Below are 26,127 nucleotides of genomic sequence, written 5' to 3'. Positions count from 1 at the left end.
ATCATATACATCAAAAGCTATTTCCATGTGAAAATGTTATGGGATTTGCCCCATTGGTTTAGTTGGTAGGCCTACAGTACATTATGCTCAAATAGCCACAATAGCCTATTGGCTACTGTCTAAACCTGTAAGGGTACAGCCTCCGTGTTCACTGTAAACGCGCCCCCGGAAGTTGCAACAAATTCTCACAATGTTCAAGTTTCCACTCACAATACAAAAAAATTGCTCAGTTCCCCAATTTTTGGGGGGGGGGAACATTGATTACAAGTGCTTGTAATATTTAGTGTTTTATATGAGTGAAAGTGCTATGGAATAGCAGTAATAGTGTACACATCTGCAGTCGTGTCATACCTGGCTCCGTCTGTCTGTGTTTTTTTGCCATATTAATGTCCCTCTTTTGCTCTGCAGGCATCCAGAGAGAGTCTGAAGATGGAGCCACTGGCAGACGTCACCTTACTGCCCGGAGAGGAGAGAATCATAGGTGTGTTCTTCTTCTAAGCCAGTGGTTTTGTGGTTTTCAACTTGGGTCACTAGTACCCATGCGGGCACATGGCCTATCCACAACGGGTACTTATTCTAAGACTGTTGAACATCGACAGACATTTGGAGACTGTTCTCGGCTTCCTATTCTATTAGTAAAGTACAGAGAAATATTTGAATACCTTCGGTCTGATAGCCTTCCTCTAGACTACGCTGTTGTAGAGGTCTCACTTCTGTTGCAATTCAGTTTTTAAAATTTGAATCTGATCTGTATTCTGGCATGTCAGTATGTTTACAGTAAATATAACGAGAGAGGATATCCCTGTTGGTTTTGTCACAGGAGAGGCTAAACATAGAACCTAGCCTCTCCAACCAAGTCGGCTTGAATTGTTACAGTAGTCTCTCTCTCTCTCTCTCTCTCTCTCTCTCTCTCTCTCTCTCTCTCTCTCTCTCTCTCTCTCTCTCTCTCTCTCTCTCTCTCTCTCTCTCTCTCTCTCTCTCTCTCTCTCTCTCGTCATTTCTGCTAGCTACAGCATGTACAATTAAGAAGAAAGAGGGGAGGGAAATAGAGAGTAGGAGAATGATAGGAAGATTTGTGGAAAGTACAGAAAGGTTGAGTGCAGCTTTTTGAAAAGCTTTTGTCTTGCTGTTAGTGTTGTATTGTGGTTATTGTTTGGTTACAATATGGTTAATTGTCAACATGGCTTGTTCAGTGGGGGTGGATGGTGGAAATGGGTGTGTGTATCTAGTCAGTCATTTATACATTTCCCCTCCCTCTCCCTCTTCCTCATCTCTCTTTCTCTCTGTCGCTCTCTCTCTCTCTCTCTGTCTCTCTCTCTCTCTCTCTCTCTCTCTCTCTCTCTCTCTCTCTCTCTCCCTCTCTGTGTCTCTCTCTCTCTCTGTGTCTCTCTCTCTCTGTCTCTCTCTCTCTCTGTCTCTCTCTCTCTCTGTGTCTCTCTCTCTGTCTCTCTCTGTCTCTCTCTGTCTCTCTCTCTCTCTCTCTCTCTCTCTCTCTCTCTCTCTCTCTCGTCATTTCTGCTAGCTACAGCATGTACAATTAAGAAGAAAGAGGGGAGGGAATAGAGAGTAGGAGAATGATAGGAAGATTTGTGGAAAGTACAGAAAGGTTGAGTGCAGCTTTTTGAAAAGCTTTTGTCTTGCTGTTAGTGTTGTATTGTGGTTATTGTTTGGTTACAATATGGTTAATTGTCAACATGGCTTGTTCAGTGGGGGTGGATGGTGGAAATGGGTGTGTGTATCTAGTCAGTCATTTATACATTTCCCTCTCTCTCTCTCTCTCTCTCTCTCTCTCTCTCTCTCTCTCTCTCTCTCTCTCTCTCTCTCTCTCTCTCTCTCTCTCTCTCTCTCTCTCTCTCTCTCTCTCTCTCTCTCTAGACAAAGACATCATCTATATCTGTCCATTCAGTGGAGCTCTCAAAGGCAAAGTCTTCATCACTAACTACAGACTCTACTTCAAGAGTGCAGACGCAGTGAGTGGACACACACACACACACTCTAGAGGAGGGGTGATATACTCCTAGACATCTGTGGCGGACAGATTGAAGGCAGCAGAATTCCCAGTCAGTCTAAATGACATGTCTGCTGCAGAAGTGGTAGACCCATGGCCTTTACTACTTGGTGTCAAAGACCTGTTTGATCTAGGCTAGCCCTAGCCGATGCACCATTAAAACACAGTCTATATTATAGTATATATGGTGGTCTGTTATTATTGAGGGAGTCCTAATGAAGTAGGCCAAGATCTATGACAGACGGGTCAACACCCACACATCACTGATATGCATTGAGCTTGTTATAGAGCCCTACTAAATGTGTACAGAATGGGAGTTGGAATAGGGAAGAAAGGAAGAGGGATATGGATGTGAGGATGAATGGAAGCAGTCTCTCTTACCCTCCTTTACCTGCGAGGTGAGGGAGAGAGAAACACCATCCACCTCAAACTTGCTTAATCAAGTGTTACAATACTGTGTTACTCTGCCTGTGTGTAGTTGTGTGTGTTCTGTCTTGGTGGGTATAATGGTTACAGTCTTAAATAAAGCAATGTGGCTGTCGCCGAGCCCCCCCCCCCCCAAAAAAAATAATCTTAGTCAGTTAAGAGTCGTCTGTTCTTTCCACCAATCAATTGGTTGAAAATGGTAAACGTGTATTGTTCCATATAGACACACCCTATGTGTTTTAATAAAATCAACTATATGCACTTAGCTTGTCTGATGCTTTAAGTGCACTGTTTGTGCACATTTATACAACTGCGTACAGGCCAGGCAGACTAGGCCTACTTCAACGCTTACTCAACATTGACAGGAGCGCTCCAAACAAAATAAAATAAATCGACAACTCGTAAATGGAATGAAATTAACAAAACCTTGTTTCTCACAAGTGTAGCATAGGTTGTGAGCTCTGCAACAATGCGACCACTCAGACGATGAGAACGTTAATCGACTGTTGTAATAATATATTGAATGCGTTAACATAAATTACCACAACCAAACAAACATTGTAGATTAGATATTATGTGAATTAACGGTAACTGTACTTCTGGTGATAGACACTAACAATCAAAGGACAAACAATTCACACAATTAAGTTATGAAACAATGAATGAGCACGAATTGGCAGGAGAGAACGCGTTCTGGAGAAAGACCTGCCTTGTGCATCTAAGCCACACCCCCCTTCTTAACTCAACATTTAAAATTATACCCAAGACACATTATCTTCACACATACTTTAGGCCTAAGGAATACTCGCACAAATGGTGTCTGGTCCAAAGCAGTAGCCATTTATGGAAAACTATTAAATAGTTTATGAAAATGCAATTCCGAATTGCTTGGCATGCCATGGCAAATACCCTTGCGGCACGTATGATTTAAGTTGCCGATGCCTGTCTTAGACTGATGGACTGTGCCATTCCTGCGGCCTCCGCAATGGACTAGTCCACTGAGACAGGCACGAATCAGACGGGTGTCTCGTGTGCCTGCCCAAAAATAAAAAATATCAATTTGTGACGGCTTGACTAAAAAAATCTGTCGACCAATAGCCAATCGACCAGTCGACTAAATGGGGTCAGCCCTAGCCTCTAGGTCAGCATTTCCCAAACTCGGTGCACGTTTTGGTTTTTGCCCTAGCACTACACAGCTGATTCAAATAATCAAAGCTTGATGATGAGTCCGTTATTTGAATCAGCTGTGTAGTGCTGGGAAAAACCCAAAACGTGCACCCAGGGGTGCCCCCGGACCGAGTTTGGGAAACACTGCTCGAGGTGTAATCCACTTGTAGATTCACTTTCACTCTTCAGACAACAGAAGTTAATCTCCAACACAACAAAAAGAGGGGAAACCCATATCCCTTTCTCTCTCTTCTCTCACTCACTCATCTCTCTTTCTTCAATCCCTCTCTTTCTCTCCTGGCACCACTAGTGTTTTGCACAGTCCATTCAATTGGAGAGGTGCGAGGGCATTGTTGATGGTAAGATGGAGAAAAAGAGTGAAGACAGGGGTAGTTATGGAGAAGAATAGGGTAGAGAGGGGTAGTTATGGAGAAGAATAGGGTAGAGAGGGGTAGTTATGGAGAAGAATAGGGTAGAGAGGGGTAGTTATGGAGATGACTATAGTAGAGAGGGGTAGTTATGGAGAAGAATAGGGTAGAGAGGGGTAGTTATGGAGAAGAATAGGGTAGAGGGGGGTAGTTATGGAGAAGAATAGGGTAGAGGGGTAGTTATGGAGAAGAATAGGGTAGAGAGGGGTAGTTATGGAGAAGAATAGGGTAGAGAGGGGTAGTTATGGAGAAGAATAGGGTAGAGAGGGGTAGTTATGGAGAAGAATAGAGTAGAGGGGTAGTTATGGAGAAGAATAGGGTAGAGGGGTAGTTATGGAGAAGAATAGGGTAGAGGGGTAGTTATGGAGAAGAATAGGGTAGAGGGGTAGTTATGGAGAAGAATAGGGTAGAGGGGTAGTTATGGAGAAGAATAGGGTAGAGGGGTAGTTATGGAGAAGAATAGGGTAGAGAGGGGTAGTTATGGAGAAGAATATAGTAGAGGTAGGTAGTTATGGAGAAGAATAGGGTAGAGAGGGGTAGTTATGGAGAAGAATAGGGTAGAGAGGGGTAGTTATGGAGAAGAATAGGGTAGAGAGGGGTAGTTATGGAGAAAGAGCGAGAGAAGAGGGGGGTAGTTAAATAATCTTAGATGTAGCAGAGATACAGGTCCCAAGGTTGGCTTTATCAGATCATCAGTCAGGCTGAGAGGTGTGTGTGTGTGTGTTATTGACTGTGTGTGTCAGTGATGGAGTAGGTTATTACAGTCTACATGGATACTGCAGCAGCAAGGCTCTTTACTCCAGTCTCTGTCCCAAATGGCTCCCAATTCCCTCTATAGTGCACTACTTTTGACCTGGGCCCATAGGGTAGTGTACTATATAGTGAATAGGGAGCCATTTGGGATGCAGAATCCACTCTCTGTAATACAACACGTTAACAATATGCTGACCTCATACTGCTTCTAACACACACACACACCATTTACTCTGGTGGCTCTGAACTGATGTAAGTACCTCCTACTATGCCTGTGTCTACCATTTAAGCCTATGCTTTGCTAATTAAGTCTCTGTCTTGCAGATTAAACATTAGCTACATAAAGCGTATTCAAGAGTATACTTCACATTACACAGTATACCGTTTGTGCCCTCACAATACCAATGTCTTTATATTTCAGTTCTACCACTGCAGGACCAATCATCCATCTATGGTGTATTCTGTTGTGATATCACTGGAATCCCAGCAGGACCAATCACATGTCTGTATTTTGTGTGACATCACAGGACCCGGCGGTGACCCTGGATGTTCCGCTGGGGGCCATTGGCCGGGTGGAGAAGATGGGCGGAGCCTCCAGTCGGGGGGAGAACTCATACGGGCTGGACATCACCTGCAAGGTCAGATACTGCATCATGGTACTGACACCCCTATGTTATACATAGTGGTTCAGTCCGATTACATCTGACAACCAGACTAGGACTGAACCACTATGTATGAAAATAGGGGTGTTTTATTTTTATTTTATTTTTATAGAACATTTAGATAGAACATTGTGTTCAGAAACGTTCATTCCAGTCTTGGATCAGGAAGTTTCAATATAAAAAAATATTACAACTATTTATTTTGTACTGACAGCATTTTGTGTGTCTGTGTTAACGCGTGTGCGTGCGTCCATCCGTGTTAAAGTGTGTCTGTGTGTCTCCCAACAGGACATGAGGAACCTGAGGTTTGCATTGAAGCAGGAGGGCCACAGCAGAAGAGACATCTTTGATATCCTGTTTAGATATGCCTTCCCCCTATCCCACGGCCTTGTACGTACCTTTTCATTTAGTCTCACCTGATATCATTACCGCCTTTTTAATAACTGTATAATAACTATATATGATTGTACAAGACAAGTGCTTTGTTAGAGTTAATCAGTTTGAGGTATCCTGTTATTTGTCTTTGCTAGGGCTGACCCCATTTAGTTGACTGGTCGATTGTTTGGTCGAAAGGCTGTTGGTGGACCGAGATATTTTTTTGTTGTTGAGCAATTGCAAATATATTTTTACAAATTATGGCACACGAGACACCTGTCTGACTCACGCCTGTCTCAGTGGACTAATCCATTGCGGAGGCACACCAGTGTCCCCAAGTAGTACATTTACCTTAATTACCATCATTTATCATCTACAATGTTTGTTTTGTTATGGTAATTTATGTTAATGCATTCAATATATTATTATTATTATTATTATTATTACAGTCTTACCGTTGTCATTGTAGGAGTGGACACGTTGTTTGCGGAGCCCACAACCTATGCTACACTTGTGATAAAAAAAAGTTTTGGTTTATTTAATTCCATTTACAAGTTGTCAATGTATTCATTGTGTTTTGTTTGTAGCGCTCCTGTCAATGTTGAGTAAGGACACGCGCCTGATTTTACGCATAGAAGTAGGCCTAGGCTACCAGGCCTGCGCGCAAATGTAGGCTTAGAAATTTGCCCATTTGGGGATCTGATAGTATTTCTGATTGTCTTAACTCACCATCACTGTGGAGCTTCTCAAAGTATTTCTTTCTTCGCCTCAAACAGCAAGTAAACAAAGTCTGTTTTTATATCCATTGAGAATGAAAAGAGTTCCTCAATGTAGCCTATTTGAAGAATCTGTCCAGCTCTCTCCCTTTCGATTACCACTCAGCACGAAAGGGGGAAAAAATGTTATTGCTTTGATCCGATGGAAACGTCATAAAATAGGCCTTCCTGATTACTTCTTATCCCTTGTGCAAATAGCCTACAGCTGTGTCTCTGTCCAGAGCTCACTGGCCCGGGAAACTGTGAGGGCCCAGAATATTCTATACAATAATAATAATAATATGCCATTTAGCAGACGCTTTTATCCAAAGCGACTTACAGTCATGTTGCAAGTTTGCTAGAAGGAGCTTCAGAACCAGGACCAAGTTAATAGTTGAAACAATGTTTCAAGTTCCTTGCAGACAGGCCATGACAGGTCATGCGTAGCCAATGTGATTTATAGGATTAATTTTTATCCTGATATTTTCTACCTGCAAGCTTTTTTTTTGTTGCCTTTATGCAGGCTATTTTTTACATATTGGCAATAGAAGTTACTTTTAGATTTGTATCATTTTCATTTAGATAGAATTTTGATTAACCTCATGATGTTGATTTTGAGATATGAAGACTTTATTATGAATTAAATGAAACTGTTCCATGAAAATGCATATGCATATGAAAATCATAACTGGCACGCAGATCAGTAGAAATGGTACGATAACTTGGCACTCCAAATGGAAAAGGTTGCAGATCGTTGGCGTAGCGGAATGGCAGTCTGTGAAGGCCAGTAGCAGCGGGAGGAGGAGGGTCGGGAACTGTTTTTTTTTATTAAATTTTTTTTTTCTGGTTATTGTTTTCTGGCTCCCTCTTTAGTAATTTGTGTCCATTTTTTATCGCAGTGCTTAAAGCATCAGACAAGCTCAGTAGCCTACATATGGTTCATTTTATTCAAACATATGGTGTGTCTATGTATGGAAAAATACACATTTAAAAATGTAGACTAATCGTTTGGTCGAAATAACAGATTTTTTTTAGTCGGGGACAGCCCTTGCAAATCATTAGAGAAGAGTCACCAAACAATCACTCATAAAAGAGCAGTTGACTTAGCGTTCTCTCTCGCTCTCTGTAGCTTCTGTTTGCGTACCTGAGTCAGGAGAAATTTGAAGAGAACGGCTGGAGTATCTACAAACCTGTGGAAGAGTTCAGGCGGCAGGTATGACTCATCATTGTCTTATTAAATGTGTCATTACTTTGTTATTGCCGGTCTTCTAGGTTGTTGTCTGTGTTGGGATAGATCCAATGCCACAGCTTTTAACTTGGTCACTTACTTAGTCTGCTTAAATACTGTTGCTTGAAGATACCCAGGGAAAGACAACCTAATCATTCCATGACAAAGCTTTTGAAAATAAACCGATTCATGCGACCAGTGCCGTTAAACTAGCATAGCTGGTCCCATTGTTTAGGATTATTCCTCATTTATGCAAAGAGTTGTGGGATATTAGAATCCTCTTGTCTTAAACTTCAACCTCGTCATCAGTGATGTAGTACTGTACCTCGCCAATAATGCATCCGATTGAGTCACAGCCTGCAATCTCTTCGCTGATTGGCTATTTGTCTCCCCCCGTCACCAGGGCTTACCCAATGACAAGTGGCGTATCACGTTCATCAATGCCAACTATGAGCTGTGCGACACCTACCCCACCATACTGGTGGTTCCATTCAAAGCTACAGAGGAAGACCTGAGGAAAGTGTCTACCTTCAGGTCTAGAGGACGCATACCTGTGAGTCCTTGTTTCTCATCTCACCCTCTTCCTGCCGTTCTTTCCCCCTTTCATTCCCTCTACCCATATCTCCTTTCTCTCCTTCCATCTCTCTTTATCCCTCTACCCTATCCCTCTGTTCTTTCTCTTTGACTTTCTTCCACCCAACCCCACCTAACTCTCTCTCTCTCTCTCTCTCTCTCTCTCTGTCTCTCTGTCTCTCTGTCTCTCTGTCTCTCTGTCTCTCTGTCTGTCTCTCTCTGTCTCTCTCTCTCTCTCTCTCATATTCATATTCATATATATATATTCATCCTCTAGGTGCTATCGTGGATCCACCGTGAGAACCAGGCTGTTATCTGCCGCTGCTCCCAGCCCCTGGTGGGGATGTCTGGGAAGAGGAACAAGGACGATGAGCGCTACCTGGACCTGATCCGGGAGGCTAACGGCACCGCCAAGCTCACCATCTACGACGCACGGCCCAGCGTCAACGCCGTCGCCAACAAGGTCAGGAGTCAAAGGTTAAAAGTCGCATAAAGGTCATGTCGGCGTAAAAGGGGGTCATAAGTCTCATGAGGTGCGTTGGTTGGGTTCTGTTGGAATGGGGTGTATAGGTTTAGGCCTCATGGATCATCCAGACAGAGATGATATCATAGATATATGGGAGTTTTCTAGTTTCTACGTTTCTGGAATCCTTGTAAGAGTACTTCCCAGAGAATCTTCTAAGCGATTCATGACATTCTTTCCCTTTTTTCTGCTGTGATTTAAATGGTATTTTGCTTTAGGTCTGGTGTTGTCTTCCGTAGAGAGATGGACTGTGTTCTCTTGTTGTCCACTGTAGGGTCTTGCTAGTTGTCTCCTACATTGTGTGCTGGTGTCAGAAGTAAGAACTGAGGAGGTAGAGTTTAGAGACTAAGAGGACACAGCAACTACACCGTGTGTGTGTGTGTGTGTGTATGTGTGTGTGTGCACCCCGCTTGGATTGAAATTGAATGTTTGATCTCAAATGACTAATATGGAATCTATATAATAATCCCCAAATCTCTGCCAGTGAGGGGCTTCTAACAACAAGCTGCCTCCGACCTGCAGTGTGTGATCTCTGCCAGGCTGCCTCCGACCTGCAGTGTGTGATCTCTGCCAGGCTGCCTCCGACCTGCAGTGTGTGATCTCTGCCAGTGAGGGGCTTCTAACAACAAGCTGCCTCCGACCTGCAGTGTGTGATCTCTGCCAGTGAGGGGCTTCTAACAACAAGCTGCCTCCGACCTGCAGTGTGTGTTCCAACAACTGATCACAACCCCAAAGCATTTACAATGACCCTGTTTGAATCCTTCCCTCCTTGAAGTAATCGCTGATCTGACCATGTTGGATTGGTCAAAGCCGTATAGGGTGAAAACCATAGAATACAACGCTGTAGTAAAATACTGTATTTCCATGGGGGAAACTTCACTTTCATTTATCCAACCACAAATAGGCCAGTGATACCCTCGAGAGAGGGTATTATTTTTTGCATTTTTGTCCATGAATGATGACTCTTCAACCTCTATCCCCTCTCTCTAGGCCACGGGTGGGGGTTACGAGGGTGAGGATGCATATCAGAACGCTGAGCTGGTGTTTCTAGACATACACAACATCCACGTGATGAGAGAGTCCCTGAAGAAGCTAAAGGACATCGTCTATCCCAACGTAGAGGAATCACACTGGCTGTCCAGTCTGGAGTCTACACACTGGCTAGAACACATCAAGGTAGGGGGGCGCACACACTTCAAACACCCCTCTCCTCTTCTCTAGCTGCTCATATCGGGAGCCATCCAGGTAGCAGATAAGATCAGTGAGGGTAACAGTGTGGTGGTCCACTGTAGTGACTGTCTCTGTGTCTCTCTATCAGGAGCCATCCAGGTAGCAGATAAGATCAGTGAGGGTAACAGTGTGGTGGTCCACTGTAGTGACTGTCTCTGTGTCTCTCTAGCTGGTCATATCGGGAGCCATCCAGGTAGCAGATAAGATCAGTGAGGGTAACAGTGTGGTGGTCCACTGTAGTGACTGTCTCTGTGTCTCTCTAGCTGGTCATATCGGGAGCCATCCAAGTAGCGGACAAGATATCGGGTGGTAACTCTGTGATGGTCCACTGTAGTGATGGGTGGGACCGGACGGCCCAGCTCACCTCTCTGGCCATGCTGATGTTGGACAGCCACTACCGTACCCTGAGGGGATTCCAGGTAAAGCACTTTGTGACAACGGCTAATGTAAAAAAAGAGCTTTATAAAGTACATTTGATTGACTTGATTTTTGATTGATTGATTTCAGGTGCTGCTGGAGAAGGAGTGGATCAGCTTCGGACACAAGTTTGCCAACGTAAGTCCACCCTGTTCCAAGGCATTCACTCTCAGTTTATGATGAGAATGAAAAAAGTGCTTGTTGTGTTGAGGAATTTGAACTCTGGTAATGACGTTTTCAGTCATAGATTGTTTTTGTATGCTTATTTGTGCTGTCAACTGGGGACCAAATGATCTCTGGGAAGCAGTGGAGGCTGCTGAGGGGAGAACGGCTCATAATAATGGCCGGAACGGAGCAAATGGAATGCCATCAAACACCTGGAAATCATGGAAACCATGTGTTTGATGCCATAACGCTCCCGCCATTACCAACGAGCCGTCCTCCCCAATTAAAGTGCCACCAACCTCCTGTGATGGGAAGCAACTAAACGGACCAATATTATGTACAGAGAAATATCAGGGACCAGGAAGAACAAACTAGAGATAATAAGAAGCTGTTTAAACTGTGCTCTCTCCCCCCCTGTGTGTCTATATAGAGGATAGGACACGGGGATAAGAACCATGCGGATCAGGACAGGTCTCCTATCTTCGTACAGTTCATAGACTGTGTCTGGCAGATGACCAAACAGGTAGGAACAGTAGACACCTGTGTAGAGCTTTATTTCAATTTGTCTTTTCCACGACGATCTTCTGACTTCCTCCTCGACTGTATTGGAGGAGAAGGCCCAAGGTCCCGCCCTTCGAACCTTCTTCTCCCAATGCATTTTGAGAAGGAAGTGAGGAGAGAGGATGCAAGGAATCGAGGAAGAATTGACTGAGAAAAAGCCTACGGGTTTAAAACCTCTATCTCTCCCCTTCTCCTCCAGTTCCCGACAGCGTTTGAGTTTAACGAGCGTCTCCTAGTGACCATCCTGGACCACCTGTTCAGCTGTCGCTTTGGAACCTTCCTCTTCAACTGCGAGAGCGCCAGGGACACCAACGTAAGTTACCTGTTAGGTCTGGGAATTGCCAGGGACCTAACGGTACGATATTATCATGATACCGAGGTGCCGTTTTTTGTGATATGTATTGCAATTCTCACGATTCTATATTGCATTGCGATTCGATAATGGGATTTTATTGCGATTCGATGTTCCAAGCATATTTCTCACCCTATGTCTGCTGCAGAGGGACAAGCCATGAGAAAAGCTATGAAGGAAAAATAGAGTTTTGGTGCAGGTACAGCCGACTAGCGCAAAAATGTATATTGCGATATTGTTAAAATTATACGATATATCGTCAAAAATAATATCCCGATATTTTACTGTATTAAAAAAATGTCTATCTGGCTAGCTGTCTGTCTTTCTGTCTTTGGAACCTTCCTCTTCAACTGTAAGAGTGCCAGGGACACCAATGTAAGTTCCACCTCCAGTCTCTCTCTCTCTCTCTCTCTCTCTCCCACTTTCTGTTTCTCTCTGCCCCTACAAGTGCAATTGTCTGAGACAACAATATGAGTCAGAGCCCAGCTTCTCTCCTCTCACTCTCTCTTTTTGTCATTTCCTCTTTTCCCTCTCTGTTAACTCTTTCTCTGTGACCTTCTCTCTTCTTTTCTACATTAGTCTTCTTGTATCGCACACTCCAATTCCCAGCTAGCACATAACGTTCTGAGGACCATATATATTTCTTAGAGCTTGGTGAGAGCGTGGTTGTCCTATGGTTATTTTGCATACAACTTTCCCACAACATTCTGGGAATGGTGCAGGATACCCAGCTAGCACATAACATTCTGAGAACTATGTTTCTTAGGTGGGAATTTGATTACTTCAGCATAATGTTTTCAGCAGGTTTCCTCATGGTTCTATTTAAAGTCATGTTCTCAGAACATTAAGAAAACATTAACGTTCATAGAACGTTCTAAGAATGTTGTTTAAAAACATATACGTTCCGTTCTCAGCGTCAACAAAACACTATCCTCTATCTTGTTAAGTATGTTCAGGTGTGTTGGCTGCGCCCACTAATTGGCCACACCTGATCTTAATGAGTGCTTGTTTCCTTTGAAATGGGGTCTGTTTGAATAGAAAAATTAACAGCTTTGTATGAGTTAAAAAACAGTGGACTAATTCCATGAATAGAGACCAGAAGATCATAGGTTCAAATTTCACTAAAAGAGACATGTTTGTATGATTAATGCCTAAGCAAATGAATTTCCATATGTCCTATCTGTGCTTGGAGTTAAAAACAGTTAACCCAAATTAGTGTTATTAAAAGTCTTATTTGAAACATGTTCTCAGAACGTTATATAATTACCTTGTAACAACCTATAATTTCTGTTCTCAGAACGTTAATAAAACCTCCCAGGAAAATGTTCAGGGAACCATAGTAAAACATTCTCAGAACCTCCCTGCAACCTAAAAATGAATGTTCCCAGAACTTCCAAGGAACCAAATGTGCTAGCTGGGTCTTTCCCGTCTCTCTACAATATGTTCCTCTGCCAACCCTCACTCTCACTATTTACCTTTCCTTCTCCCTCCTTCTATCTTACGTGTCATCCGGCCCGCGAGCCCATTCAATCCGTCTCGTGGGTGGATCTCAATCGACATTTTAAAGACTAAAGCCAAATCCAAACTGTGTGAAAAATGATAATGGACCTACATTTACAGTCTCTTCACTCTACCCAGCTTGCTAACGGTCATCGAAACGAAAGCGAGACAGAGAGCATAGTAAAGATAATCCATTTTAATTGCGTCCCTTCGGACCTAGGTGAAGACCGACTGCGGCCTGCGGAGGAAATGAGTTCGACACCCTCTACCTCGATCTCTCTCAAAAACCCACTCTCTTTCTCATCTTCTTTTTCCTGGTATCCAATTGGTAGTTAGTCTTGTCCCATCGCTGCAACCCCCGTACGGACTCGGGAGAGGCGGAGGTCGAGAGCCGTGCGTCCTCCGAAAACACAACCCAACCGAGCCGCACTGCTTCTTGACACAATGCCTGCTTAACCCGGAAGAAAGCCGCACCAATGTGTCGCAGGAAACGCTGTACACTTGGCGACCGTGTCAGCGTGCACTGCGCCCGGCCCGCCACAGGAGTAGCTAGTGCGCGATGGGACAAGAACATCCCTGCCGGCCAAACCCTCCCCTAACCTGGACGACGCTGGGCCAATTGTGCGCCGCCCCATGGGTCTCCCGGTCGCGGCCAGCTGCGACAGAGCCTGGACTCAAACCAGGAACTCTAGTGGCACAGCTAGCACTGCGATGCAGTGCCTTAGACCACTGCGCCACTCGGGAGGCCGCCCTCTTTGTCTTTCTATTCCCCCCACCTCCCTCCACCTCCCCTCCTCCCTCCCCTCCACCTCCACCTCCCCTCCTCCCTCCACTTCCCCTCCTCCCTCCCTCCCCTCCTCCCTCCACCTCCACTCCTCCCTCCACTTCCCCACCTCCCTCCCCTCCTCCCTCCTCCCTCCTCCCTCCTCCTCCCTCCACCTCCCCTCCTCCCTCCATCTTGATCATGTGAAGTAGAGCAGAAGAGAGAGAGCGAGAGAGCGATGGGACGCATGACTGGTTCTGATTGGCAGTAATAATGCACTACTCTCTATGATACAAAGACTAGTCTACACAAGACATAAGACTTGAATTATTGTTCCAGAATCTCTCCTTGATGTTCCCTCTGTCTCTTTCTGTGATTCCGATGGCTAAGATAGGTTGTGGGTTTCATTCAAATATGGGTCATACTGAATATATTTATGTTTACTGTAGGTTGCTGTGCATATAAGTGTCTGCTAAAAGACCATATTTCATTATCTCTCTTCCCCAATCCCCTCTCCCTCTCTCTCTCCAGGAGTTGCGGTCTAAGACGGTGTCTCTGTGGTCCTGGTTAACTTCTCTCTTTCGCTCTCCAACCCTCCTAAATTATTATTCTCTACCCCCCCCCCTCTTCCCCTCTCCCCCCTCTCCAGGAGTTGCGGTCTAAGACGGTGTCTCTGTGGTCGTTGGTGAACAGTGATGCGTCCTCCTACCAGAACCCCTTCTACACCCCAGAGTCCAATAGAGTCCTCTACCCCGTAGCCAGCATGAGACACCTAGAACTCTGGGTGACTTACTACATCCGCTGGAACCCGCGCATTCGACAACAGGTACATTTTGCTACAGTACGTCCCAATTATCCGTCCTTCCTACCAAAGTGTGCACCTATTCACTTTCCTTCACTGATTTTAAAAAGGCCCATGCCTCCACCAATACAATGCTTTTAGATTTGTGGAAAGTAGTGAATCAATGATGGATGAATAATATGGGCAACAAATCTCAACAACAAACGTAACACTTTTAGGATTGAGCTACAACACACGATACACAGCACTGAACAAACTGTACAGTCAAACAGACTGGCCAATCAGAGTTGGGGGTAATCTTGTGGGGGTAATCTTGTGATCAATCTTCCCTGTAAAATAACATTTCACCACTGAGCAAATTTCAGGTCTGCTGAGCGCAAACTTGAACGTTGTGAGAATTCTTTGCAACTTCTGGAACGTGTTTATTGTGAACACTGAGGCTGTACCCGCTTTAAGTTACAGTTTTAACAGTGGCCAAGTAGGCTACTGTGGCTATTTGATCATAATGTAGGCCTACCAGAGTGGCTTACCATCGAAAACAATGGAGAAAATGCATCCCATAACATTTTAATATGGAAATAGCTGTTATATCACTCAGCCTACAGGAGCAGCCAATGTGTGGTGTTCAGTGTAGGCCTACATTCCATGAGACCTTTGAAAAAAACATGCAGGGCTTAACATTAACCTGTTTATCCACTTGTCCTTCAGACATGGAGGTGACTGAAAATGTTGTTGTTTGATGCAAGAAACCACTGTACAAAATAAAGTTAATTATTATTCCCATACCATTATTACAAAGAATTAGACAAATGACGCTGCCCTCTGCCTATTGGCTACTTAGCTTTTTTTATTTGTTTTATTTAATTCACCTTAATTTAACCAGGTAAGCCGGTTGAACAAGTTCTCATTTAAAACTGCGACCTGGCCAAGATAAAGCAAAGTAGTGTGATTTAAAAACAACAACAACACAGAGTTACATATGGGATAAACAAAATGTACAGTCAATAACACAATAGAAAATCTATATACAGTGTGTGCAAATGTAGTAAGTTATGGAGGTAAGGCAATAAATAGGCCATAGTGCAAAATAATTACAATTTAGTATTAACACTAGAGTGATAGATGTGCAGAAGATGATGTGCAAATAGAGATACTGGGGTGCAAATGAGCAAAATAAATAACAATGTAAATAACAATATGGGGATGAGGTAGCTGGGTGGGCTAATTACAGATGGGCTGTGTACAGGTGCAGCTTATTCAAGCCTGTCTCAAAATACAACACTGCAGTGTTTAAGACAGAGAAAATGCTCTTTACCTGACTCGCTTTTCAAAGATGTCTAGAAATGCACACGTTTTGTGCCCTTGTAGGAAGCAACCACTCCCCCATTGGTGACTAGAAATGAGCTATAACTGGGCTAATAATTAACTTACTAGCAAATAATATGAACAAATGTGCACACGTGGCTACATGCAGCTCTCGTTTGATCTCAAAACAAGCGCATCTACTCGCGACCACTCATGCTGTAAACACAGTCCAGTTCAAAGGAATGGCACAGATTCATATATGGCAATTGCATATTTGCATATAGGGATACTACAGCTCTGATTGGTTATGCCGCACCGGTCTGTAGTGTACGGGCTGAGTCGTGCCTACAAGAAAATATCTTGCATAGTTCGTTTTGTTCGAGTATGTTGCATTGAAAGTGGCTAATATTGGCAATACCCACGGTAGAGGGGAAACGTTGATAGTGTTAACCAGTGCTTGACTTGGGATGGAAGAAGTGCAGGAGCTATGTTCACCGAAATTCACAAATGACATTGTGCTATAGAGACCTCTGATTATTCACTGTTAACGATTTAAACACATTTTCCATTACTTCTCCATGACTTTTAACCAAATTGTCATGACTATTTTATGAGAAAGTATGAATTATTGACACTGGAAAGCTGCAGTGTTTGATCCCATGTAGACATACCACCTCCTGCCGTTGTGCCCTTGATCGAGGCACTTAGCCCCCGACATAGAACTGCACTGTTAGTAACATGTGGTCAACTCTCCATCTGGAGAGCTCCTGGGTGTGCAGGCTTGGCTTTTAACATTACAACCAAATACCTTTGTCTTTATGAAATGATTCCCCCATTCAATAAATCAGGGATTAAATGGATAAGGTAGGCGACTTCAAAGCAAGGTATCTAACTAGACATCTTTACACATTACCGGTCAAAAGTTTTAGAACACCAGAGGCGTCATGCACCCCAAAAATCTGAAGGGGCACAAAGTACACTACCGGTTTTAGAACACCTACTTATTCAAGGGGTTTTCTTATTTTTTTTACTATTTTCTACATTGTAGAATAATAGTGAAGACATCAAAGCTATGAAATAACACATTTGGAATCATGTAGTAACCAAAAAAGTGTTAAACAAATGAAAATATATTTTATATTTGAGATTCTTCAAATAGCCTCCCTTTGTCATGACTCTCTCCTTGGTGAGGATCAAAGGTATCTGGCAAATGGCTAACAAATAGCCAGATCCCCCCCGCTCTCCCACAGGAGAGAAGAAGGGGGAGTTGGGACGGTTATATGACTTAACAGCCGGTCATAAATAGTTTGCAGAAAAGGACTCCTTTTGGTCTCTAGTATGGGAAGACTGAGGTGTTCTTTGTTCCAGAGACTCTTTGCCGCCAAAACTTTCTATTGACCCCACCTTCCCCTAACCAAGCAGTCATGATGTTGTTAGGTCACTATAGGCCTGTTTTCATTGTATTACTACATTAGTAATCAATAACCTATACTGTGTGTGTTTATGTATTCTGTGTTATTATTTAGTTAGTACAGTGAGGGAAAAAAGTATTTGATCCCCTGCTGATTTTGTACGTTTGCCCACTGACAAAGAAATGATCAGCCTATAATTTTAATGGTAGGTTTATTTGAACAGTGAGAAATAGAATAACAACAAAAATTCTCCAGAAAAACGCATGTCAAAAATGTTATAAATTGATTTGCATTTTAATGAGAGAAATAAGTATTTGACCCCTCTGCAAAACATGACTTAGTACTTGGTGGCAAAACCCTTGTTGGCAATCACAGAGGTCAGACGTTTCTTGTAGTTGGCCACCAGGTTTGCACACATCTCAGGAGGGATTTTGTCCCACTTCACTTTGCAGATCTTCTCCAAGTCATTAAGGTTTCGAGGCTGACGTTTGGCAACTCGAACCTTCAGCTCCCTCCACAGGTTTTCTATGGGATTAAGGTCTGGAGACTGGCTAGGCCACTCCAGGACCTTAATGTGCTGATTCTTGAGCCACTCCTTTGTTGCCTTGGCCGTGTGTTTTGGGTCATTGCCATGCTGGAATACCCATCCACGACCCATTTTCAATGCCCTGGCTGAGGGAAGGAGGTTCTCACCCAAGATTTGACAGTACATGGCCCCGTCCATCGTCCCTTTGATGCGGTGAAGTTGTCCTGTTCCCTTAGCAGAAAAACACCATCAAAGCATAATGTTTCCACCTCCATGTTTGACAGTGGGGATGGTGTTCTTGGCGTCATAGGCAGCATTCCTCCTCCTCCAAACACGGCGAGTTGAGTTGATGCCAAAGAGCTCCATTTTGGTCTCATCTGACCACAACACTTTCACCCAGTTCTCCTCTGAATCATTCAGATGTTCACTGGCAAACTTCAGACAGGCATGTATATGTGCTTTCTTGAGCAGGGGGACCTTGCAGGCGCTGCAGGATGTCAGTCCTTCACGGCGTAGTGTGTTACCAATTGTTGTCTTGGTGACTATGGTCCCAGCTGCCTTGAGATCATTGACAAGATCCTCCCGTGTAGTTCTGGGCTGATTCCTCACCGTTCTCATGATCATTGCAACTCCACGAGGTGAGATCTTGCATGGAGCCCCAGGCCGAGGGATATTGACAGTTATTTTGTGTTTCTTCCATTTGCAAATAATCGCACCAACTGTTGTCACCTTCTCACCAAGCTGCCTGGCGATGGTCTTGTAGCCCATTCCAGCCTTGTGTAGGTCTACAATCTTGTCCCTGACATCCTTGGAGAGCTCTTTGGTCTTGGCCATGGTGGAGAGTTTTGAATCTGATTGATTGATTGCTTCTGTGGACAGGTGTCTTTTATACAGGTAACAAGCTGAGATTAGGAGCACTCCCTTTAAGAGTGTGCTCCTAATCTCAGCTCGTTACCTGTATAAAAGACACCTGGGAGCCAGAAATCTTTCTGATTGAGAGGGGGTCAAATACTTATTTCCCTAATTAAAATGCAAATCAATTTATAACATTTTTGACATGCGTTTTTCTGGATTCTGTCTCTCACTGTTCAAATAAACCTACCATTAAAATTATAGACTGATCATTTCTTTGTCAGTGGGCAAACGTACAAAATCAGCAGGGGATCAAATACTTTTTTCCCTCACTGTATATATATATATATATATCTTCTATGGGTTTAATTCGGGAGACGGGAACTCGTTAAACAACTTCTTCCGTGGTGCCCCAAAATCCTAATCAGTTAATTGTTACATTATTCATTTAATCAAGTGACAATTAAACAAAGTTAGTTGATTCGATAAATAACAGTCATCAGATTAATGTAAATCACGTCACGACAGCTTGATGACAGCTTTGCACACTCTTGGCATTTTCTCAACCAGCTTCACCTGGAATGCTTTTCCAACAGTCTTGAAGGACTTCATGATTTTCCTTCACTCTCCGGTTCGACTCATCCCAAACCATCTCAATTTGGTTGAGGTCAGGGGATTGTGGAGGGCAGGTCATCTGATGCAGCACTCCATCACTCTCCTTCAGCCTGAAGGTGTGTTGGGTCATTGTCCTGTTGACAAACAAATGATAGTCCCACTAAGCCCAAACCAGATGGGATGGCGTATCGCTGCAGAATGCTGTGGTAGCTATGCTGGTTAAGTGTGCCTTGAATTCTAAATAAATCACAGATCGTGTCACCAGCAAAGCACCCCCACACCAGAACACCTCCTCCTCCATGCTTTACGGTGGGAAATACACATGCAGAGATCATCCGTTCACCCACACCGCGTCTCACAAAGATATGGCGGTTGAAACCAGACCAAATGACAAATTTACACCGGTCTAATGTCCATTGCTCGTGTTTCTTGGCCCAAAGTCTCTTCTTCTTATTGGTGGCCTTTAGTAGTGGTTTCTTTGCAGCAAAAATCGACCATGAAGGCCTGATTCACAGTCTCCTCTGAACAGTTGAGATGTGTCTGTGACTTGAACTGTGAAGCATTTATTTGGGCTGCAATTTCTGAGGCTGGTAACTCTAATGAACTTATCATCTGCAGCAGAGGTAACTCTGGGTCTTCCATTCCTGTGGCGGTCCTCATGAGAGCCAGTTTCATCATAGCGCTTGATGGTTTTTGCGACTGCACTTGAAGAAACGTTCAAAAGTTCTTGAAATGTTCCGTATTGATGGACCTTCATGTCTTTAAAGTAATGATGGACTGTCGTTTCTCTTTGCTTATTTGAGATGTTCTTGCCATAATATGGACTTGGTGTTTGACCAAATAGGGCTATCTTCTGTATTCATGTTTCAGGGGAGATCTATGCACAGCCAGTTCTTTGTCAGTTAGGCTGTTCTTAGAATATTTTTTACGTTGTTGCAATTACATGGCTACTGTTTAATAGAGGGGAATCCCAGCTTTCCAGTGGTGCAGATTGATTTAGGCTCTACAGTGCCGGTGGAAAGGTGACAACGAAAGTTGACGCTTAGTTATCTATCGTTAACTAGCGAGTTAACTTGTAGCCGTTATGTTTTGGAATTGGTGATCTAGTTAGTCTGGTTGTCATTATTTTATACCTGCTGCTGAAATGTCGCACTCTCTCTCCTCGGGCAACGGCCAACTGGCACTGGCACACATGCAGCACCACAGACATGCACTGAAGGGTCATTCCGATAATGGCTGATAATGTTTTTTTTTTTATTAGTTGATCATATTTAAAAAGTATGCTTTCATGAATTACATTAACAACAATTATGAAACTAATTTCCATGACTTCTCATGAATTGCAAACCCTCATTTGACAACATGGAACAGCGTATCATGTCATTCAGGCTGGTACATTTTCAATCTGCGCGATCTGGAACAGCCTACTGTCACTCACAGATTCACAGACTAGCGGCAAATACATTTGAACAAAGCAGAATAAGGAAATGAATGCCCCCTCTCCATTGCTATTCAATAAAGATCCCGTCTTCATTCCGCTTTGATCAGCCTTTTTTTGCCTCGGTGTGTTAATCTGGGACAGCGATAGGTTACTTTGTTTTTATAGATGAGCCAATACGCAATTCCCAAAAAATCTGAAGTGCCGGACAGCTCCGGCCCAAGTCAACCACTGGTGTTAACTAAAGGGGAAAACTAGAGAGTTGAGTGAAGTTCAATCTCGTGCTTCTCTGCGCGGGCTGATATTTCTTCTGTGCGGCAGTCCCGGTGGGCCTGCGTGCACGCCTGCAGCTTAGAGGGAACATTGCTCGTGATCAGTCTGATTGTGAAGGATTGCCTCTGGGGATATTTTGGTTTGGCTGCAGTATTGCCGTGGCATCCTGAATGACTCGCAGTGTTGGGGTCTGAGTGTGTGTTGGGGAGTGTGTGTGTGTGTGTGTCTGCTGCCTGTTCTTACACACACACACACACACACAAACACACACACCTCTTTCCCCTAGCTCTATTAACCCCCCCCCTACACACACACACACACACCCCTGCAGCCCAAACAGTCAACAGGGTTTGAGTCACTGGAGCAGAAAATCCTATTTCCCTGTCATAATCACACAAACACAGAGAGAGACATTAACCAAAGCCTAAAGGAGTGAGTGAGTGTGTGTGTGTGTCCACATGCGTGGAAGGAAGCTAAAGTAATTCCACTGCCTAAACATAGTAAAGCGCCCTTTGTTTGCTCTAACAGCCGCCCAATCAGTTTACTGCCTGTTCTTAGGAAATTGATGGAGAGAAGTGTTTGATCAAATACAATGCTATTTTTCAGAGAACAAGTTAACTACTGACTTTCAGCATGCATATAGAGAACGGCACTCAACTTTTACTGCACTGATTCATAACTGATGATTGGTTAAAATAAATGGATAATAATAGTTGGAGCTGTATTGTTAGATTTCAGTGCAGCCTTTGATGTAATTGATCATACATTGCTGTTGTTGAAACTTACTTGCTATGGCTTTAAATCACCTGCCACCACATGGTTGGAGAGTTATTTATCCAATAGAACTCTTTAGCTAATAGTGTTCTTCAATGGAAGCTTCTCTAGTATCAGATATGTGAGATAATATCTAGATGCTTTTTATAGTGGAGATCAAGTTTATAAATTGCCTGGCTAGGCTGATGAGACTGTGGATTGCGCAGTCAGATGGAACAGAGTAAATAGGCATTTTACCGTCATAGATTTAGCCAGTGGTAACTTGTGGAATAGACACCTGCTGGAATGCGGTTTTAACCAATCAGCATTCAGGATTAGACCCCACCCCTTGTATAACATCAGATATGTACCGTGCGGTGTCCCTCAGGGCAGTTGCCTTGGTCTGTTACTCTTCTCTATTTTTAGAAGTGATTTGCCACTGGTCTAACACAAAGCTAGCATGACAAGTATTCAGACCCCTTGACTTTTTCCACATTTTGTTACGTTACAGCTTTATTCTTAAATTAATTAAATAGTTGTTTTCCTCATCACTCTACACACAATACCCCATAATGCCAAAGCAAAAACAGGTTTTTAGAAATGTTATCGAATGTATTTAAAATAAAAAACGTATCACATGTACATAAGTATTCAGACCCTTTACTCAGTACTTTGTTGAAGCACCTTTGGCAGTGATTACAACCTCTAGTCTTCTGGGGTATGACGCTACAAGCTTGGCACACCTGTATTTGGGGAGTTTCTCCCATTCTTCTCTGCAGATCCTCTCAAGCTCTGTCAGGTTGGATGGGGAGCGTCACTGCACAGCTATTTTCAGGTCTCCAGAGATGTTCGATCGAGTTCAAGTCCGGGCTCTGGCCGGGCCACTCAAGGACATTGAGACTTGTCCCGAAGCCACTCCTGCGTTGTCTTGGCTGTGTGCCTAGGGTCGTTGTCCTGTTAGGTGAACCTTTGCCTCAGTCTGAGAACCTGCTCCAGAGCGCTCAGGACTTCATCAAGGATATCTCTGTACTTTGCTCCGTTCATCTTTCCCTTGATCCTGACTAGTCTCCCAGTCCCTGCCGCTGAAAAATTGTGAAAGATGGTGACAGTTTCCTCCAGACGTGACGCTTGGCATTCAGGCCAAAGAGTTCAGTCTTGGTTTCATCAGACCAGAGAATCTTGTTTCTCATGGTCTGAGAGTCTTTAGGTGCCTTTTGGCAAACTCCAAGCGGGCTGTCATGTGCCTTTTACTGAGGAGTGGCTTCCGTCTGGCCACTCTACCATAAAGGCCTGATTGGTGGAGTGCTGCAGAGATGGTTATCCTTCTGGAAGGTTCTCCCATCTCCACAAAGGAACTCTGGAGCTCTGTCAGAGTGACCATCAGGTTCTTGGTCACCTCCCTGACCTAGGACCTTCTCCCCGATTGCTCAATTTAGCCGGGCGGCCAGCTCTAGGAAGAGTCTCGGTGGTTCCAAACTTCTTCCATTTAAGAATGATGGAGGCCACTGTGTTCTTGGGGACCTTCAATGCTGCAGCAATGTTTTGGTACCGTTCCCCAGATCTGTGCCTCGACACAATCATGTCCCGGATCTCTAGGGACAATTCCTTCGACCTCATGGCTTGGTTTTTGCTCTGACATGCACTGTCAACTGTGGAACCTTATATAGACAGGTGTATGCCTTTCCAAAAAATGTCCAATCAATTGAATTTACCACAGGTGGACTCCAATCAAGTTGTAGAAACATATCAAGGATGATCAATGGAAACAAGATGCACCTGAGCTCAATTTCGAGTCTCATAGCAAAGGGTCTGAATACTTATGTAAATATAGTATTTGTTTTTTATTTGTAATACATTTACAAAAAAAAAATTACCTGTATTCGCTTTGTCATTACGGGGTACTGTGTGGATTGATGAGGATAAAAAAAAAATACAAAATTAGAATAAGGCTGTAACATAACATTTTGAAAAAGTCGAGGGCTCTGAATACTTTCCGAATGCACTGTATGTCAGCTGTAGTAAATGTACTGTTAATCCCTCTCATTTGGTTACATTAATTTCTGTTAATGCATGTATTAGTTATTTAGTGTTCTCATTCTCGGAGTGGAAACGTTGTTTTCAGAGTTCAAAACCTGTTACACTTGTGTGAAACAAGTTTTGGGTTTTTTCATAACCATCAGAGATTTGTAAATGTTTTCATTGTCTTTTGTTTGGAGTGCTCAATGTGAGCAATGAGCATGTCTGGTTTCTCTGTCCTGATGATAGAGGGAACACGGGCACCTGAGCACACACAGAAGTACCTGGCCTGCTGCGTGGAAATGAAGGAAAGTTTTTTACATCCGTTGAGAATGATATTATATTAAAACTCTAGTTCCTCACAGTGAGCCATTTGAAAAATCTTTCCAACAATCTCCCCCTCTCGATAGTCCCCAATCATCGTTGTGAAAGAGCAATGGAAGTTATAGGCCTACTGCTTGCTGCCTATAGGCTGTGAGTTAGTTCCATGCGCTCCTTTCTTAAGCCGCCAATGGATCACGCTGTATCAATGTGTCCATATGGCAGATGCTGGTGATCTCGCATTAGTTGACTTTTAACTTTTTTGGATTTTTATCATTTTAATTCAGATTTCTATGATTAACCACATGACAATGATTTTGAGAAATGGAAACGTTGTTATTGAAACTGTAGGATAAATTGTAAGTGATATTGAAATAGTAGGATAAATTGTAAGCTTCCCCAAACTTGAAACTCACGCGCAGCCTATGGAGTCTTCATAAAATAATTGCCTCCACGTTTCCATGGTCGGATTTCGCCTATAGGCTACTTTAAATCAAGGCAAGACATGCCTCATAAAATGAATATGAAATTTTCCGGTTTCAAACAATTTAAGTGTGTTTTCAAAATGCATACTGCCTCCTGCGCACATTGTTACGTGGTGGGTGACTCGCTGATAACCTGTTGCCTGCACTTGAGTGGTGAATGGGGGGCGCGTTCCAGTTGAGAAATAAAAATAGTAGCTCTTTTTAAATCGTGCACTAAAACTGTTTTTAACACGTGATTGCGTTTTAGAATTGTTGCACAACGAATGAGCTTATAAAAGCACGTTTTACTCCAGCAGCTCAGGTTGAGAAGCAGCGGGAGAAATCACGCTCAAAATAGGCTCTGTATGCTGTGCGCGTGTGATAGTTGTGTTGGATAAATAAGATACATGATGACTAACAAAAATACACTCGGGCCAATTTAATTCCACTAAATTATGCAAATTAACCTATAGACCAACAAGCATGACGGTAAAATGTATTTCAGTCGACTGGTATTTCCATCAATGAATAAAGTGTTTCTTTTTTTTTATCTCCCGGTCATTTTGGCCAGCAACAGTTTTATCTGCTTTTCTTTTTTTCTTTTTATTGGCTTAAAGCCGGTAATTGACGGCTAACGGAAATCCTGGTCAGCACCCAAAGCCAGTGAACTCACTGAAATTCTAAATAAGGAGTTAGTCAGTATCAGAATGGGTGATTGTAATAATAAACTGGTCTTAAATGCATCTAAAACTAAAATAAATTGTATTTGGTTCAAACCATTCTCTGGAGTTTAAAAGGGTGTGACGATTGAAAGAGTTGAGGAAGCTGAACTCCTAGGAGTAACATTGGATGGTCCGTTATCATGGTATGTCTGTTTTTAAAAGATGGTCTGTGTTTTTGACACATCAACTGTACTACTTGTTCAGGCTCTGGTCTTGTCCCATCTTCATTACTGTCCGGTAATAGGGTCAAGTGCAGCAAAGAAAGACCTAGCAAAGCTGCAGCTGGCTCAAAACAAAGCAGCAAAGAAAGACCTAGCAAAGCTGCAGCTGGCTCAAAACAAAGCAGCAAAGAAAGACCTAGCAAAGCTGCAGCTGGCTCAAAACAAAGCAGCAAAGAAAGACCTAGCAAAGCTGCAGCTGGCTCAAAACAAAGCAGCAAAGAAAGACCTAGCAAAGCTGCAGCTGGCTCAAAACAAAGCAGCACGCCTTGGCCTTAACTGCACATACAGAACTATCAACAACATGCATGATAGTCTTTCCTGGTTGAGGGTTTATGAGAGATTAACTGCTTCTCTTCTAGTTATGAGAAGCATTACTATAATGACAATTCCAGATTGTCTGCATAATCAAATAACATTCAGCTCAGACATTCATCCATACCCCACAAGACATGCCACCAGGGATCTCTTCACAATCCCCAAGTCCAAAACAAATTCACGGCAACGCACAGTATTATACAGAG

General features: G+C 43.3%; 1 protein-coding gene across 4 annotated transcripts in view; it reads left to right on the top strand.

The window, feature by feature from the left end:
- The window catches only part of LOC311113103 (myotubularin-like), a 63,495-nt gene that overhangs the window by 30,085 nt on the left and 7,283 nt on the right, over positions 1–26,127 (top strand). For 2 of the 4 annotated variants that reach the window (XM_084156239.1, XM_084156240.1), the window contains exons 3-15: positions 409–481; positions 1,876–1,970; positions 5,310–5,420; positions 5,733–5,834; positions 7,704–7,787; positions 8,206–8,355; positions 8,653–8,838; positions 9,889–10,074; positions 10,392–10,547; positions 10,636–10,683; positions 11,141–11,233; positions 11,471–11,584; positions 14,536–14,712. In XM_084156239.1, the coding sequence (XP_084012365.1) occupies positions 409–481; positions 1,876–1,970; positions 5,310–5,420; positions 5,733–5,834; positions 7,704–7,787; positions 8,206–8,355; positions 8,653–8,838; positions 9,889–10,074; positions 10,392–10,547; positions 10,636–10,683; positions 11,141–11,233; positions 11,471–11,584; positions 14,536–14,712 (1,575 nt within the window). Of the gene's footprint in view, positions 1–408; positions 482–1,875; positions 1,971–5,309; positions 5,421–5,732; positions 5,835–7,703; positions 7,788–8,205; positions 8,356–8,652; positions 8,839–9,888; positions 10,075–10,391; positions 10,548–10,635; positions 10,684–11,140; positions 11,234–11,470; positions 11,585–14,535; positions 14,728–26,127 lie in introns of all 4 variants that reach the window. The other 2 variants (XM_084156238.1, XM_084156237.1) reach the window with 1 other exon arrangement.

The sequence above is a fragment of the Coregonus lavaretus genome (genome assembly GCF_964263955.1).
Source record: "Coregonus lavaretus genome assembly, chromosome: 39".
Classification (NCBI taxonomy): Eukaryota; Metazoa; Chordata; class Actinopteri; order Salmoniformes; family Salmonidae; genus Coregonus; species Coregonus lavaretus.
This window is presented reverse-complemented; position numbering and strand designations above follow the sequence as displayed.